The sequence below is a fragment of the Natrix helvetica genome (assembly GCF_964273705.1).
Source record: "Natrix helvetica genome assembly, chromosome: 7".
Taxonomy (NCBI): domain Eukaryota; kingdom Metazoa; phylum Chordata; class Lepidosauria; order Squamata; family Natricidae; genus Natrix; species Natrix helvetica.
Genome location: NC_138558.1, coordinates 28355997 through 28373917, shown reverse-complemented (window position 1 = coordinate 28373917; position 17921 = coordinate 28355997). Strand labels below are relative to the sequence as shown.

Genomic DNA, 17921 nt, shown 5'->3' with positions numbered 1-17921 from the left:
CAGCGTGCCTAATGGTGCACAGGCCACTGACCTTTGTCCTCTGCACTCCCTCTATCTTCCCTACTCACAATATGGTGGTATAAAATATAAATTAACTTACTAAATTACTTAATACTTAATGGGTCTTCTTTGTCTTAAATGTGTGTTGACTTTCTAATATGAGTAAAACATAAGCATATACTATAATTGTAAAAGATTGAAACTTCATCATTAAGATTCCAGACTAATAAAGTGTTATTACATAAATCAAGTTATTATTTTTGATGCTATCGTGTTACATCAATGTTGTTTACTTAAGTGTATAAAGCACTTTATTTGCCACCCCATTATTTTTATATTTTGATACAAGAAAACTCAGCCAAACTATATAAAACAATCAAATCACATAGAATGAAACCTTTATTACAACTATAAGGTTGTGTGTGCGTGTGTGTGTGTGTTGAAAAAAAATACATTAATATACCTTTCAGTCCCTAGGAAAGGTAGGTGGTGCAGATGGTGGTTTGAATCAGGTAATCCAGAAGAATATATTCAAACAATAGTCAAACCTGAGAAATGATAACTAGAAGTCAAGCTCTCTGCCAGGGAATTTCAGCAGTATAGGATAGATAAACTCCTTTTGGGATTCTCTTTAGAAAGACAATGAAAAGCTACTTGGTTCAAGGATACTACAGAGATGTTTCTACAAGCACATTAATGTCATTGTGGGGAAATATTTTTGTAGTGTCTTCTCAGGACCACAGAAGGCAATGTATTCTGCTTGGCCAAAGTGACGATCTGGCAAAATTTCAGGACTGTGATAGAGACTAGGTATCAGACTGATGCATGCTCGTTTGAAAAGACATGATAAACCGCAAAACTGGGAGCCAGAGTTCAATTGATTTGAAATCAGTATCCCAAATATGATTTTAAAAGATATTTGAGCATTTTCAAAACCTAGTGAAAAAGGGTTCTTCAAGTAGTATCTTAAGGAGTGAGAGTTCCAATCACTTTTTTAAACAAGCTGACATAATGTGGTCTCTAGTAGTACTGGAAAAAAGGATAACGTTAACCACAGGTTAGAATGATTTCTATAAAAAAAAACTATGAATAAATATATGCATACAAAAAATCTCATAAAAGCTAATATACGGCTAACTAAATCTAACAAAATACAAAACTCAACCAAAATATATGAAATACGCATTAAAGCTGGCTTTCGTATCATCTGACAAATTTTGATTGCTGCTATGCAAAACTTGGTAACATTGTATGTTGTGGTAGAATTAGTATCTGAAAGTAGCAGGAAACTATAAAATTGTCATGTGCACCTTAGTTATTTATACAGTATTGGTGAGATGAGGCTAGTACGAATGTTTTTGTAATAACGGCACTACTGGAGAAGCTAATGCCTCTTGAACTTTTGAAGGTATTTCCACATAGTCCTGGGATAATGGTCGTATATGATGTCATTTGCTGATTTTGACATATCATATGTGATGATTTTGGTGGTCTAATATTTAGAACATAGAAATTAAAAATGAAGTACAAATTGGCAGCAGACATAATATAATTAACTTTGTTATTTGATAATGCAACTTTATTTTGTTACATTTATTTTTTCTTCCAAATACTATCACATCTAAACAGGCCTTTTAAAGTACATCCTAGTAGGAAATTTTATGTATGTATGTATGTATGTATGTATGTATGTATGTATGTATGTATGTATGTATGTAAGTAAGTAAGTAAGTAAATAAAATATTCCGTTTACCAAGGAGTTGAAAGAAAAGAAAAAAATTGCTTATTCAGATTTTAATTATTTTATTTATTGTCAATGAACCATTATAAAAACTACTTAGTTTTTGCTCTGTGGTAATCAGGCATTCTGGCTATTGTTTATAAAAGAGATAGTAGAGTGGATGGGTTCATTTTTGCTTTTTTGGTGCAGCATCTACATAATGCGAAAGCTTTTCAAATGGATGCTTTTAACTGCTCTTGTTTTTATTATCTCCAAATGACCACTACCGATCAATAGTTATAAAATTACATCTGCTGAATATAAAGCTAAAACCAGTTAGAATTGATTTAACTCTCCTTTGAAAGAAGGATAAAAGTATCATACGGTGAACAGGAATCTACCCTATTGATTTTTAATCCTCCTTTTTTTTTTAACACTGGGTTTGAAGAACCTGGCACTAGGACAACTATCAAACCATTCCACATTTATTTGCAGACAAATTAGAAAAAAATCACCAAATGGGGGAAGGGCTTAGAAATAAAGGACTCTAAGATTGTGCAGTGACAATGATACACTATCAGCTTACTCAGAGAAGTTACAGTGGGCATAACACATTGAATTATACATTACACAAATGCACTGATTTATTGTGGTAATAACATCTACCTCATTAAAAGATTCTGCTTTGCTGCATTTGGAAGGCTACATATTGTTTTCTACTATAAATTAATGGCAGTACACAGAAGACGGTGGAATCGGTAATGACAGTGCTCTATATCACTGCTTTCTCAGCAGCTTCATAATAAAATGGAGACAGTGCATTGGGCTAATACATTCTACTATGCTTACCCATATTTTCCTGACAACGGCTATGGGATTTTCTAAATAGTTAACTAATTATTAGGCATTCCAAGGAAAAGCATTACAGTCTAAAATAAGTCTCCCTGAAAGACTTTTTCTTTTTCCTCTTGTATCGTATTTTAAAATGAGCAGATAACTACTGCTCTGCTTAATTGGATCTGAAATGGTATTATTTCTATGGGTGCCAAAACTAGGAAATTCCCAATTGTGATGCATGGGCCATAAATGAGTTTATGCAAAGCGTGCTACAATTGCAGTTCACTGATCTACCCAAGAGAATGGCATTCCCTGAAAAAATAGGCAACTTAAAATAGACCTCTGACCTATAGTACTGCAATAGATCTTACTTATTGTCGCAAAGGATGCAGCAATTACGAAGATGCAATTAGAGTTAGATGCAGCTAACAGAGCTCAACCATTTTAAAGCCAACATTTGTCATGGACTTTTTAAAAAGTTCTGCAAAAGAAACTACAGTTAGCTATCCAAATTACCAAAATTTTATCTTTTAACCGCACATATACCCTGATTTTTTTTCATACCATCTAATTTTTACTGTATGTATATACTGTATATATCCGATAATTATATTTGTTGGTGGTTCGCTATTTAAGGTGGGTTTCATCATCAGATTTGGAAAACAAAATAACATAGCAAAGAAACAAAAAATAAATATAACAAGCAGCCAAAGCAATCCAGAGAAGTAGAAGGCATGCATAACCTGCCAACTTCTTGATTCAAAAGTCATCATTATTTGCCTCATGTTTAATCTAATTACTTTGCAATTTTTTTTAAAAAAAGCTATGGTTTCTAAAATGAGGACTGATCCTAACATTGGTGTACAACTGAAAATATGTTACTCCTTATATCCAGCTTAAGTAAACATGAAGAGATTATAATGTAATACAATAAAGAGTATCACACAAATACACTTTGGTTCCTTCATTCTTCCAGAAACATCTGATCTTTAGGACATTCCAGTAAATGTTATCATGGTTAATGATCATTGGAATAGTTTGGGATATGCAAGCTGAATGATCCAAACCATATTTGTTTCATTGCATTTCTAAAACTCAAGTCTAACACTGAACATGAACTGTGCTACATTCCTACAGAGACTCTCGTTTTTGAAACCCTGATGAAAATATACTAATGATTAGTAATTTTTAAACTATGAATCACTTTGCTTGTGATCACATTATGCCTTTTATAACATATAAAACTCTCCCTCCCCTTTTAAAAGATCAATTGCTACTATTGCATTAACACATATAATACATAATATCCTACACACTGTATAATTCACATTATGTTACACTAATTAGGCATTAGAAACATAACTTTCTTTTTGTTTATATTGCCTTCAGAAGTTTCAAATTGTAAAGAAATCGCATTGCAAAAGGTTGTGACACAAAATAAATTCTTACTGAAAGCCATTCAGACAGGAAAGAGTTAAAGAAATCCTAAATCTAATATGTCACAAACCTAACTTGTCGATATAGGTAATGAGCAAAGACAAACAAACCCCAGAAAATCAAATGCTAAAGAGCCAATCAAGCATGGAAAGATTTCCCTTTCAGGTTAGCTTTTTAAAAAGATGAAGAGGCAGGTCCATTTTCTCTTTATGCACGTTACTCATGGGATAAGTAGGAGTCTCTTCCCATTTTGATTTAAAGCCAGATAAGCTGAAAAAACAATCCCAGGAATCTAAGATTGAAGATCCTAAAAAGAAAAATATCTATGGAATGAAGATCCTAAAAACAAAAATATCTATGGAATGATAGAGCTAGATTTAGATTAGAATTTTAGTTTATAGAATATTTAAAATCTGTTTCCATTCATTATACTTTGACAAAAAACCTGCTAATGTCATTGTCATTCCAACTTCCCCTCCTTTTGCCTTTTAATTCCTGTTTAATTCCTTAATATTGCTATGCCTAATAAATACTTGCATTTTCATTGAATCAGCAGCACTCTCATTCTGAAAGGATTTTTATAACATTCATCCCTTACTTGGTTAAACTACAAAGAGGAAGGAAAACAAGGGGAGATGTCAGCACTTCACTACTCAGCCACAAAGAGGACTTCTCTGGGCAAGAGTAAGGTTTCAGTATTTACTGAATACTGAGTCTCTCCCTTGAAATGTGGGAGGGGGTAGAAGGATTGTGCAGGAAAAGCCCAGGAACCCTGTTCAAGAGAGCCAGAAATGCCAATCACATGCAGTTGTGTGTGCTTTGTTATAAAAAAAGAGAATGAGAATACATGCTTCCACGCTGTATTGAACATCTGTCTTCAATAGAAACATAAAACTGAAAGGCTCATTAAAGCCATCAATTCCAGCCCCTCATTCAATACAAGAATCAAAATTAAAACATCCTACATAAATGGCTATCTAGTGTCAATCAAATATGTTCAAAAGAAAGTGATCAAAACCCTTTTTAGGTACTTGGTTCTAGTAGAGAATAAAGAAAATGACCACACCAGAGACATATAGAAGCAGCTCTCTAGGTAAAGGTGCAGCACAATCACATTTGCAAGATTCTGTTATTAGAGCTAATCTCAATAATGAAGTTTTAGTTTTCCTCTAAAGTTGATTTCCTGGTCTCATTAAACTAGAACAGCAAACAGTTCCACTGATCTGAGGTTTTATTCTAACATTTAATCTTTAATGGTGTGTGAGAATAACTTTGGAAGAGAGGACAAAGAGATGCAGCTGAAGGAATTGCACTCCCAGACTTGCAATATTCTACTGACATAACTTTACAAATAGAATCACCACGTTTCCTGTCTGGTCTACCTCAAAAGGCTGGTATCAATCTTGCATAAGTACATTTCTCCTCCACAAATCCCCTATGGAGTCCACGAACTAGGGAGAATTTCTGCTGTGGTCTAAGCTGCCTTTTATATGATCATTCTCTTGGCTGCGTCTCTTTGCCCTGTCTCCCAAGATCATTCACACATATCCACTCCACAGAGGTAGCCCTTGATCTATGACCGTAATTGAAGCTGAAATGCTCGTCATACATCATGTCAGTTATTAAGTGGATCAATACATGATCGTTTCCAATTTGACAACCTTTTTTTTGTGGTGGCCATCAAGTGGCCACCAATCCAATGAATTTTTTTCTGCTGGAAATCAAAATTGCTGGTTTCTGCCAAAAAAAAATAAAAAATCATAAATCATGATCAAGTGACCATAGGATGCTGCAATTGACCATAAATGCAGGTCGGTTGCTGAATGTCCAAAATGTGATCACATCACCATGGTGGAGGGGGAGTCATCAGAACTTTGAAACCAGGTCATAAGTATCCTGAGGGAGATTGGTTGTAACCTCAGATGGTTGCTAAGTGACTTGTCTATATAAATGGAGGACTACAGGTAATCAGTATTTACCTTCCTATAACTTTATCCATTATCCCACTTCCTGAAATATGGAACAACAGAAAACAGATTTTGACTTTCCTCTATACATGTATCTGAAAAAAGCTTTTATACTCCCCTGTCTTTTGTTTTCTAGGACAATGCATACCCATCTTTTTCAATATATTTTCATAGAACCTAGTTCTTTACGTCGTTCCCAGAACAGGTTAGAAACTCTGAAATAAGAGTTTAATCTAATGTTTCCCAAGCCTGTGAAAGTTACAAATAATTAGATAAAAGGTTTTTTTTGAACCTGTTACCAAATGACAACAGGACATTTAAATAAGGACTTTCTGGTAAATGGTAAAAATGACTCAACTAATTTTTGGAGGAATGAAGAAAAATATTTGTGGAACACTGGCTTAACCAAATAACGATAGGACAATTATTTTGCATTGAATTTGTGTGTGATTTTTTTTTTTTTGCACACACCATTTCTTCTCCAAATATCATGCCCATTCTTGCAAGAACACCAGAAGGCTTGGAGAACAGTGCAAGCAGTCTCAAAAAGGAAAGTGGGCACAACTATTTGCGGCTGGTGCATAGATAACTACTTGCATACAGTAGGATTAGGATGAGTGCATCTTATCAACAATGGAACAAAAATTGTGAAATTCAACTGGGCCTGGAGGGTCTGTGAGGCAAAGGGTTGTAGGAGCAATTGGGGCTATGGTGCAATGGGGTTGTGGTGACTGGCTGCCATCGGGATTAGGGTGGCATTTTTTAGTGGCAGAGACCACATTTGGGCTGAAGTAAAGGTCTGGAGATGGTGGCAGCTGGTTGACACTGTTGAAGTCAGCTAGTAAAAAAGAAAAGTATGTGAACTATAGTATGTCTCTAAAAATTCTAATGATTAATAGTGCAAAGGAATGTAATTATATAATATATGATAAGTAAACAGCAAAAAGAATTGCATGCTATTTTCCCTTTTAAACTAGGAATCATATATAATTGTTTTCATTATGCAATTTACATAAAACCCAGTAAACAGGATATTATTCTATAAATCATAATTACATTGAAAATAATCTGTGCTTCATAAGCAACTCTGACTGTGGTAATTATATTTATTCACTTATTTACTCACATAAATGTATATGATTGCCCATATCGCTAATGCAACTCTGGGTGGATAGCAAAGATAAAAAATACAATGAGGATACAATACAAAATATACATTTTAAGATCCACTAAAGCACAAAGTGCCCATCAAAGATACTACACACATTCGCTTACTCCCTGGATTGCTGTGCCTGGAGAAGCAGATGGGTCTTCAGGGGTTTCCAAAAAACCCCTGAAGTTGTTAAGACTCACATTTTAAGATGTGTGGCCCTACAATTTGAATTAATAAGGAAATAAATACCTTGGATAATATGGTTTTATAGAGGGAAAGTGTAGTTGGTCTCATACAGTTTACTAAGCAGTTGACAAAGACATAATAATATGATTCAAACATAAATCTAACCCAGAAACTATTAACCACTTAACATAATTGCTGGGTTCTTGTATCATGGTTTAGAAACTCAAACAAGCTACTTGATGGCTTGAAATGAATCTACCTATTATTTCTATGGTAATCCTGATCTTACCTTTGTTCATTATTTTGTGCTCTGATACACTGTAATTCATGTTGAAGCAAATATCAATCCATTATATCAGTAATCTTAATATAAATCTCTACTTGACATTGTCATTTTACAGAATAACTTTTAACGCACAATATAAGAACCTGGTGCTCTACAAAAAATTCATTATTACAAATTTCACAATTCCTAGGTAATATTGGGAATCTATGACCATATATCCAGAAGACACTGAGTTTGCAATCACACAGAAATCTTGTCATGAAAGAAAGTATTTTCTTTACCAATTGGTTTAGACTGATGCTGCTGCTAAATATCATACATAGAGGAAAAGATCTTACATGGGATGTGTACTCTAACAACTAGAATACTTTCTAGTGGTTTGTTATTTGTCCTGACTAATGCTTATGTATCAGAAGATGTTTACATGATAGGACAACGAGGCAATCAGTACTCAAAAGGCGGTAATTGGTTTGGAGAACACATCATTTATGTAATACCTGACAAAACATCTTTAAATCAATTTGTCTGCTTCTGGGATCATATAGCAGAAGGTCTAAAGTCTACAAAAGATGCAGCTTTTTGTAAGGAGTTGCCAACACATGCTATGCAAGAGCCCTCAGGTGCTCCAGGCCATCTTTCCTATTTGAATATAGAAGGCAGTATGGTTTTAATACACCCATGAAACCTTCTAATATTTTTATGAGATAAAATAATGAGTTGCAGTGTACAAAATTATTATAATGTATATATAGATTGAGAATAAAAGTAACTGAGAAAAAAAGATTTTAACAATCTTCTAATGAAGTCATAAAAAGTTGAAAAGAAAAAAAACTTAATAGAATAGGTTACATCTACAAGATTCCTTTCAACATATCACAATGTAATGAGGATGAAATAAGGAAGGAAAATGATTGGATTGAAAAGGAGACAGGATATGAACAAGACAATGAGAAGCAATGTATATTTCATAAATAAAATATGTACTGTTCATAAATAAAATATGGCACACTTATGCGTTGAAAAGAAACACTCAAACCAAAGGAGAAAAAGCCACTGGAAATACATTTCCAGTATTTGTAAGATATAATAATCAGGTATAGAATAATTTTAAACAGTAAGAATTTCAATTGTTTTGATTCAATTTTGTTGCTTAGAACAAGACTTCAAAATTAAATCAGAATAAAGAAGGGATTGTATTTGTAAGTCAACTAAATCACATTTTTGGCCAATAACTATCTTAATAAAGATATTAATATGATAAATGTTTCAAAACAATAGAGACATTGCTATGATTTTAAGAACTAAAAATCCAGTTCAAAACTTTCAGTACTACATGGTGATTCTAAACAAAGGAATTGTTTGCAGAACTGAAGGTTCTTTAACTCTGTTACCATGGAAGCTGCTTCTGAGATTTATCCAAGGTGCTAGAAGCAACTCTATGGCATGTAGAGATGTTATTTTTTATTTTTTTTAAATGAAAATATGACGTTTATAGGATTAGTCCATGCTATAATTTAAATTCAGTCATATTTACAGATTCTATGCATTAAATTTTACATACCCAGATATTTTTTTTAATTGTGCAATTGTTCAAAATTTAAGAACAGCAACTATTTTTACAAACTATGTGCTATTGTAACGTTATATTGTGTGCTATTATAGTGTTATATAAAACCTATTGGTCAATATTAAGTTTACTACATTTAGTGAATAAATTTTAGATATACCTCTATATTTCATTTAAAACTTGGTCATATCCAGCAGAATGTAAAAAAAACCTAACAAGAATATTTATGGATGGTTACATTAATTACTAAAATATTCTATGCTGAAGTTTTCTTAAGCTGGGTACCTTATAGTTGGGTTGAACATTAGTTCACAAGTCCTAATATAAATGGACATCCAGAGGGAGAAATGGCAGAGTGAAGATGGCTCTGCAAAAAGTGAGCAAATAATGAAGAAATGGTGAGCAGGTCAGCTCTTTGAAGCTCTCTAGACAAAGAGAGGACAGAGATCACCCACAAATCTTCCAGGCAGTTTCTGCTCACAAGGAGACCACAAGACACTAATCTCTGGTGTGTTTCTGAGCACCAGAAGATGAGGGAATAGCCATATCACTCAAACTGTGTCAGCAAAGACTGTATTCAAAAGATGTTTTGGAAGAAACGGCACAAGAGAAACAAATTTTATATGACAAGTCAGAGACAGAGTTAACACTACTAGTGGATCTACAAATGACAGACCATGGAGAATGGCCTGGAAAAAGATGTTTTATTGGACATACAAAATTGGTTGGTGCTTTAAAAATCAAATGGGAAATAATAAAAAGAGTGACCTGTATTATTCTTTAGTATTGGATTTACAAAATAGGTTAATAAAAGCTTGGATGAATCTTACTATAAAAAAGAAATGAAAAGAAATCAAGATCTGTGACATTATTTGAATGGACCAAAGATGAAAGTTGTTAGAAGTAAAAGGAAGGACTATAAAGTTGGTTTATTTGATTAAAGTTAAAATATATCGTTATTTCTGGCAATCCTTAATGGACTTTTGCTGACACCAGGACTGAAATGATGATGTTTTATAGACTGTAGATAAGATATGGCATATGGAATGATCATTGGTTGTAAATTAAGAGGTGGTGAAAAGTTACTAATTTTTTATATTTGTGATGATTGTTGGATGTCTCCTTCCTTCCTTCCTTCCCTTCCATCCTTCCTTCCTTCATTTTCTTTTTCTTTGCATTTTTTATTCTTTCTCCTTTCCTTCTTTAATTTGTATTAGTTTTTCTATTGCAATTATTATCTTTAATTTAAAAAAAAATGTTCCGAAACAAATATGAAGAGCAGAAATCTGCTGTAGTATAACTATGAGAAATGGGACCTGAGGAGACTTCATCACTGAGTTTGGTTGTTTTCTTGCAGACTTTTCACTACCAAACTTACCTAGCATTGATTATGTTATCTAGTTTAGTACTGAAACATCTGCAAGAAAAGAAACATTGGTGTTACCTGATACGTTGCTTCTCAGTGGTTTGTAGTTGGGTCCAGGAATTTTTTCTTCACAATTATGTCGGTCCACTCCACCCTCTGATGCGAGCGGCTCCGCTGGAGCTGCTGGAGCCCTGATACCCAGAGCTAGCAGCTCTTACCACATGGACAGCAGTTAGTAGAAGGGTCCAGGAATGATTTTGACTAATGGTCAGTTGTCCAGAAAATATGTTTCTCTTGGGCAAAGACTGAGTGGAAACTGGAGCCAGGCAAGAGAGGATTGGAGGCGTGGCTACAATTATGACTCGGTCTCAGGGCAGAAAAGGACATAACAACCCATTCCTGGACCCTCCTACAACCTACACTGGAGAACAACCAACTTCATAGAAGACCCAAGACTTCACAGTTGAACCATGAGCTACAAATATTCTCTTCTATCAAGACTGCATCAATTAGAAGTAGCACTTATAATTCAGAGCATAACTTCCGATCAAGTGCAGCTAAACATAAGAAAAGGAGATCATAAATTCAGGTGCATATGCTCACTTAAATATGCAAGTATAGTCTGGATGATGGTATTCTATTCTATTGCTACAGAATATTTGTATCATATGGGTAACCTTTAGCCACTCAGAGTCTCTCCACACTGAGATAAGCGGCATATAAAATAAATAAATAAATAAAATGAAGCCTATAAAAATTAGTTAGGAAATAATTAGTTTGGCTTCAGCACAGCAGCATGCCCAGAACAAAATGAGAGCTGCTAATCAATACAATATACAATACAATAGTAGAGTTGGAAGGGACCTTGGAGGTCTTCTAGTCCAACCCCCTGCCTAGGCAGGAAACCCTATACCGTTTCAGACAAATAGCTATCCAACATCTTCTTAAAGACTTCCAGTGTTGGGGCATTCACAACTTCTGGAGGCAAGCTGTTCCACTGATTAATTGTTCTCACTGTCAGGAAATTTCTCCTCAGTTCTAAGTTGCTTCTCTCCTTGATTAGTTTCCACCCATTGCTTCTTGTTCTACCCTCAGGTGCTTTGGATCAGACCAAAGACCTAACTAGATGAATACTCATCTTTAAATTGGCCCGCCTGATGTCTAGCACAAGGTTCTCCTCCCACTCTTATTCTGCAACAGAACAATATTAATTTCTAATACTAATATAGTCATACTGAACAGTTATTGAAAGCGTATTGTTCCCTTCTAGTTTATAGCATTCATGTTCACAGACACCATCATTATTTCTTGTAGAAGTGAATTCTATAACTTTAATTGTGGAATCCTTGGAGATCGCTTGTCTGCCAGTTTGGTGGGGTATGGTTTTCCCTTGGTGGTTCCTGGATTAGTGTTTTCTGCTTGATTGTTTGCTTGGTGTTAATCTATGCTTATTTGAGCATTGGCTGCTCAAAAGGATTTATGTTTTGGTGGGGTTTTTTTTCCTTAACCTTTTTATTGTCTTTTGTCTCTGATGGTGATAGGTAGTTTAAAAATGTGATAAACAAACAAAGTTACTATATATAATAGCAATAGCACTTATACTTATATACCACTTCATAGTGCTTTACAGCACTCTCTAAATGGTTTACAAATGGAGTCAGCATATTGCCCCCAACAATCTGGGTTCTCATTTTACTGATCTTGGATGGATGGAAGGCTGAATCAACTTTGAGCTGCATAGGATCAAACTTCTGGCAGTGAGCAAAGTTAGCCTGCAATAACTGCATTCTAACCACTGTTTCACCATGACACAAGGTATAAACAAGGAGCAAGCCTCATAGTTGGGTAACATCTGCAAATAAACAATCACATTCAGAGGGCTCCAAGGGCTCCATGTATAATTCTTTTTTTAAAAAAAGTACCTTTGACAAATCTCGGAAATTACTTGGAAGTGTAAGGTCCAACTCTTCCGATTCATAGTTAGTGATCACCCAAGGAAATACTGGATACTGGTTTAAATCATTGTATGTACGCCCTGGTGAGAAAAACCAATGATGCTTTTTTTTATATATGGAAGGCACAAAATTAAAGAAACCTTTATTAAATCTTATAGGAATAAATACAACTTTATGAAATAAAATGTAGACGAGTTCTCACTCTCTATCTGTCTTTTAAAAATTCTATACACAGAGCATTCTTAAGAATAATGAATTCTTATGAAAGACAATTTAAACTGAGGAATAAATAAGATGTGGTGAATGTAACCTCTTCTATGTTGCTTAGTACTTATCATTGGTAAGTTGACCAATGATACAGGAAGTCATTGTCAGCGTTCCAAATAGCATGCAGAATTAAATCAGAATCGAAGGCAGAGCTATCCTTAAAGTTCCAATATAATAAGACAGTCATCTTATTAAAAATATTGTTAACTAATGAAAAGTTGCAAACTAAATGAATATAATAGTGAAAATAATACTGAATTAACAATAATCAGTGTATCCTTCTTGGTATATCAAGAAAGAAATGCACTATAACTAAAAATAAAGACAAGGAGTAATATTTCCTCCAAGGCTATGCCCCGCATCCTCCCTGCTGATATTTTCACCCAATAAGAACAATATTATTTAATCAGGCATATGGCAGATGTTTTTAAAGGTTTTATATTGACTTATTATTGATGGGCTGCCATGTTATCATTTATATTTAACACTGAGTTTGGATTCAAGTGATTGATTTCTGTATTTTTATATTATTGCAAACCACCTGGAGTTTTATGAGCTGGGAGGCAGATAAATGTTGAAAAATAAGTGATTAAATAATGTACAGGGATTCTTTATAAATGTTAAGAAACACCAATAATAAGCAAGAGCAGTAGCATTTATCTAAAAAGAGAGACTCAAATTCTTCTAATTAATTTTCAGAAAATATTATGCCAAATTTGTTCAAATTGTCTTTAAGGGATTTCCTTTATTACCTGCAATGGTATTAAGAAACATAAGATATTCAAAGTTTGAAATCTCTCTGTGTTGCCATCGCTGAGTCATATTTGAAGCTTTAAAGATTTGACGTGGAGTGGCCATAGAAATACGTCTGAAATACAAAAATTTTATGACATGTCAGCTTGAGTCCCTAAGCAATCTGAAACCAAAATATATCATTGAGATAATTAGGAAAGTTGTGTTGTACACACTTAAGAATGACAAGACTATCAACTTGCAGTCACTTGTAAGCAAGCCTTCTCTATATTTGTGCCTCTACTCCAAAAAAATCTGAGGAAAAGTTTCATAAAACTTTTACTATCTCAGCTTCTGAGAAGCCAACAAATCTTTGTTTACTCAAGTCCTTTCTTTGTGAGCCTTGGATAAATAATATGTATTTCTTTTCCTTTCCCCCCTCAACTTTTTATTATATATTTCACATCTATATTGTTTTTATTCATTCTTTTGTATTGTGTAGCTTAACAATAATTTGGAGGTGCTTTCGTATAGCAAGTAGTTCAAAATATATTTAACTGATATTGATATATAACTGTGATATTTATAGCATCATATAATATTTATTTATGATACTTATGCATTTAAAATGCTTAACTACCGCTCTTCAGTGAAAGTTCCAATAATAATTAATATCCATTTACGTTAACACTCAACTGTTGGAATCCTAAAATGTCACTGCCAGATTAATTTTTGCTATAGGGTTTTCTGTCTTATAAAAAGCTGGCTTCAGAATAAACATAGCATAAACACAGAACTCAAAACATGTTTGCTAGAAAAATATTTACAGGCTATATACATGCACAGTCTGGTTTACACTGATATTTCTCCACTAGTGGCACCTGGATAGTCTGTTTATATGAACTAAACGTTCACTGTAATGATGAAATGATTCCAAAATACTGTGTTCAACTAATTTGCCCTTTTAAATTCATAAATGATAGAATTATAAAAGTGGAAGGGAATATTTGTGAGTATAATACCCTGCCCTGGGCAAGAATCCAATTTAAAGCATCATAAAAGTGTCAATGCCTGGTCCTCTGATTCTCCTCCTATCAATCTAGAGAGAACACATCCACATATTATATTGAAATAATATCTATACTTTGGGGGTTTGTTTTCTTCTGGTGATCCGATATACATAATAATTGTATTATAGATTCTTTATTATAAAATTATTCATTATGTTAATAATTCCGTACATCATTACAACTTGTATTAGTAAGCACCAATTATCATTTCTTTTTCTAATAGACTTCAAGACTGGTCACAGATTATACAAAACTATTGTTTGTTTAACTGGTTTAATGAATAAACAATAGCTAACTGGATTCACACAAAGAAGTAAAAAACAAATAAAATATATCATGGCTTAGCATAATTCTATGCCCAAGTATAAGGCACAGTCTGCTGTTACCAAATAAAATAAATTTTAAAAAGGACTGCTTTCTTTTCCTAGATTTGAATCTTTTTTCCTGATTATTACTATTTGCTTTCTACATTTCAACTTTATATTGCAACCTTGTCAGCTGAAATTGTTCTCAAGAGTTATAATATACCTGGTTTGAGGCAATCCGAAACTAGTTCCAATTCCAACACGAGGTAAACAATTGATTACTTTTTTTACAGTTGCAGGATCCGGAAAGTTGAACATGACAGCAACTATGTACAAGAAACATTTAGACATTATTCATTGTTATTTACACAGTGGTTCTTGGAATAATAAATCATATGACAGAATAGTGAAAATGCAATGCATATTTTTAAGACATTATCCCAACATAATGTTACAATGATAACAACACAGTGCTCACTTTCCATAAAATGAATTGTCTTGATATCATTGTTGGGACAAAAGAATTTACCAAGCAGTGACTTAGTTTTATCATTATATTATTGGATCTAAATGATAAATGAATCCATGCTCTTTCCTATCTTTATCACTGCAGGCATTCATTAGTAGGAAACATTTTGTAGATTAATATTTCCATACGTATGTGAATTATCCATTAAAGTTCAGGACCCAGATAGGCCCTTCTTGATCTTTCAGGGGCTTTTGGTATCAGTGAACAAGGTACCATTGTGGACAACTTTGAGGGCAGGAATTAAGAAGTGCATTGTGGTGGTTCTCTCCCTTTCCCCAGATCCAGTTCTTGGTAGGAGGAAAAAGATCTAATCCTTTACTTTGAGAGGTCCTTCATGACTTTACCTTGCCTCTGCTTCTATTCACCATCTATGTAAACCTGCTGGATAAGGTCATTCATTAACACAGTGTTAAATATCATACGTATCCTGATAATACATCCCTACCCCTGGCCGAGCCAGAGGCTATGGGTGTCAGGGCTCTTGGATCTGAAGATTTTCTGTTTTTGTTTTGTTTTTTATTTCTGGAGGGGCTTGCATTCCCTTTGTGTGTGAAAGTCCTAGAAATTTCAAAAATTCTGATTGGCATTTATTAGGAAAATGTAATCTGACATAGTAAGCAAGTGAATACATATTTCAAACTTGTAAAAGATCTCATTTCCAGAATTACCTCTGTTGGACATAAATATTTCCAATGCTGTGTTCTGCAATAAGTAGCGTCGAGAAAATACTGATCGAATCTCTGAAAACAGCCATTTCCCATGCAATCCATCTGTATATGCAAGTATCTGATAAAAACAAATATAAAATACATTTTTAAAATAAGCAATTGCTTCATTAATTTATGAAAATGTATACAGTAAATATATATCCTTGTTTGTTTATCTTTAGTTATTTTATACTCAAAATTAAGAAAAGCATGAAAAGTTTAAATGAATCTGTATCACTACCCAAGACATAACAAGTTATTAGTAACAACATACAATATATATTTTAATCTTGATCAAAGAAGCCAACTGGTTTCAGATAAGGCAAACATCACAACAAGTATTAGTACAAGGAATTTCTTTAACTTTTCACCTTCTTTGATACTACAACAAAGAATATTCTTCTCATATATTATCTCTAAAAAAAAAAACCTCTTAAAATCTCATCATTCAGTTCTAATGAGCAAAAATCATGAAGAGATACCAGAAACAACTTAAAATATATATTTTTAACTTTGATCAAATAAGCAAACTTTATATTCCTTTCTCTTGTTTTTTAACAATCCTGAATTTTAACTCCTTTAAATGGTATCCCAGAACTTGATTACTTTTCATTTTCCCTTTGTCTCTTCTGAGAAATTTCTTCAAAACCAAAACAGTGATTCAGATAACTTTCTTTTGAACTTACAAAATAGATGTGTTCAAATCACTGTTCTGGTTTGTTATTTGTACATTTCTTTTAATTATTAAGACATCAGCCAGTTTTATATAATGTCAAAAGGAATTAAAGATTATAATTAAAAAAGAGACCCACTAATAAAGAATCTTTTTCCTATCATTTTTATAAATTTAAATTTTTAAATCCACATTCGAATCAATCAGTATCAATTTTATCCAGTAAAATATGTTCCTCTTTTACAACCACTTTTAAATGCAGTTTTATGATTGTAGACAGTTTTAAAAGTAGCTTCTGAATGCCAATTTCCTTGAATTCTTACAGAGTTACAGTATATTGCTCTATTCTCTATTAACAGATCTCTTATCTTTTCGTTATAATCTTTAGTTCTTTTTGATTCCATTTAGTGTCCATTTTTCAAAGTCCCATCTTTTGTTTCTTCTCCCTAATTATAGTTTTTCCAATGATTAGGGCACAGGCTAGAAAACGGGAGACTGTGAGTTCTAGTCCCATTTTAGGCATGAAAGTTGCCTGGACAACTTTGGCTAGTCACTATATCTCAGCCCAACTCATCTAACAGGGTTAGTGTTCTGGAGAAAATAGGAAAAGGGAAGACTATTAATTATATTCACCACTTTCAGTTGTTTATAAAAAGTATAAAGACAAGATAAAAGTAAATAATATTTTCCTATGGGAAGATATACTTAATTTCAAAATTTTATAGAATCCTAAACAACCCACAGGAAGGATTCTTGTAATTAATTTCAAATCTTCTTTCAAATCCAACAGCCCCTTACTCTGTTTATAACTTTCTAAAATCAATGTTCTTCTCACCCTTTTTCTATTTATTCCAACATTTAAAAAAAAAATTATAAGTCCTTAAATTTGCATAAAACTTATTTCACCAAACATTGCAGCAGATTCATCCATTGTAATAAAATTTTCTATTCTGAAGGTTTCTAATGTCCAAAAAGCAGTTAACAAACAATTTACAGAAGTGATTAAGAGAGGAAGTATCTTTTTGAAAATGTCAATTATAGTTTGAGCAAAGATGGAAATCCTTCAGCTGCCAAAGTTCTTATGGTCTCCTTGCATGAAGCTATTGTCTGGAGCTCTTATGTGTGGTCACTTGATTTTCCAGAGGGAATTCCAAAAAGGCCCAT

The 17921-nt window shown here is 33.4% G+C and overlaps 1 protein-coding gene across 3 annotated transcripts in view; it reads right to left on the bottom strand.

The window, feature by feature from the left end:
* Positions 1-17921, bottom strand: part of LRBA (LPS responsive beige-like anchor protein) — a 357721-nt gene that overhangs the window by 93304 nt on the left and 246496 nt on the right. For all 3 annotated transcript variants that reach the window (XM_081959507.1, XM_081959508.1, XM_081959509.1), the window contains exons 41-44: positions 16046-16163; positions 15072-15174; positions 13494-13609; positions 12442-12554 (exon numbers count right to left, since the gene is read on the bottom strand). In XM_081959507.1, coding sequence (XP_081815633.1) covers positions 12442-12554; positions 13494-13609; positions 15072-15174; positions 16046-16163 — 450 coding nt within the window. The remainder of the gene's footprint in view (positions 1-12441; positions 12555-13493; positions 13610-15071; positions 15175-16045; positions 16164-17921) is intronic.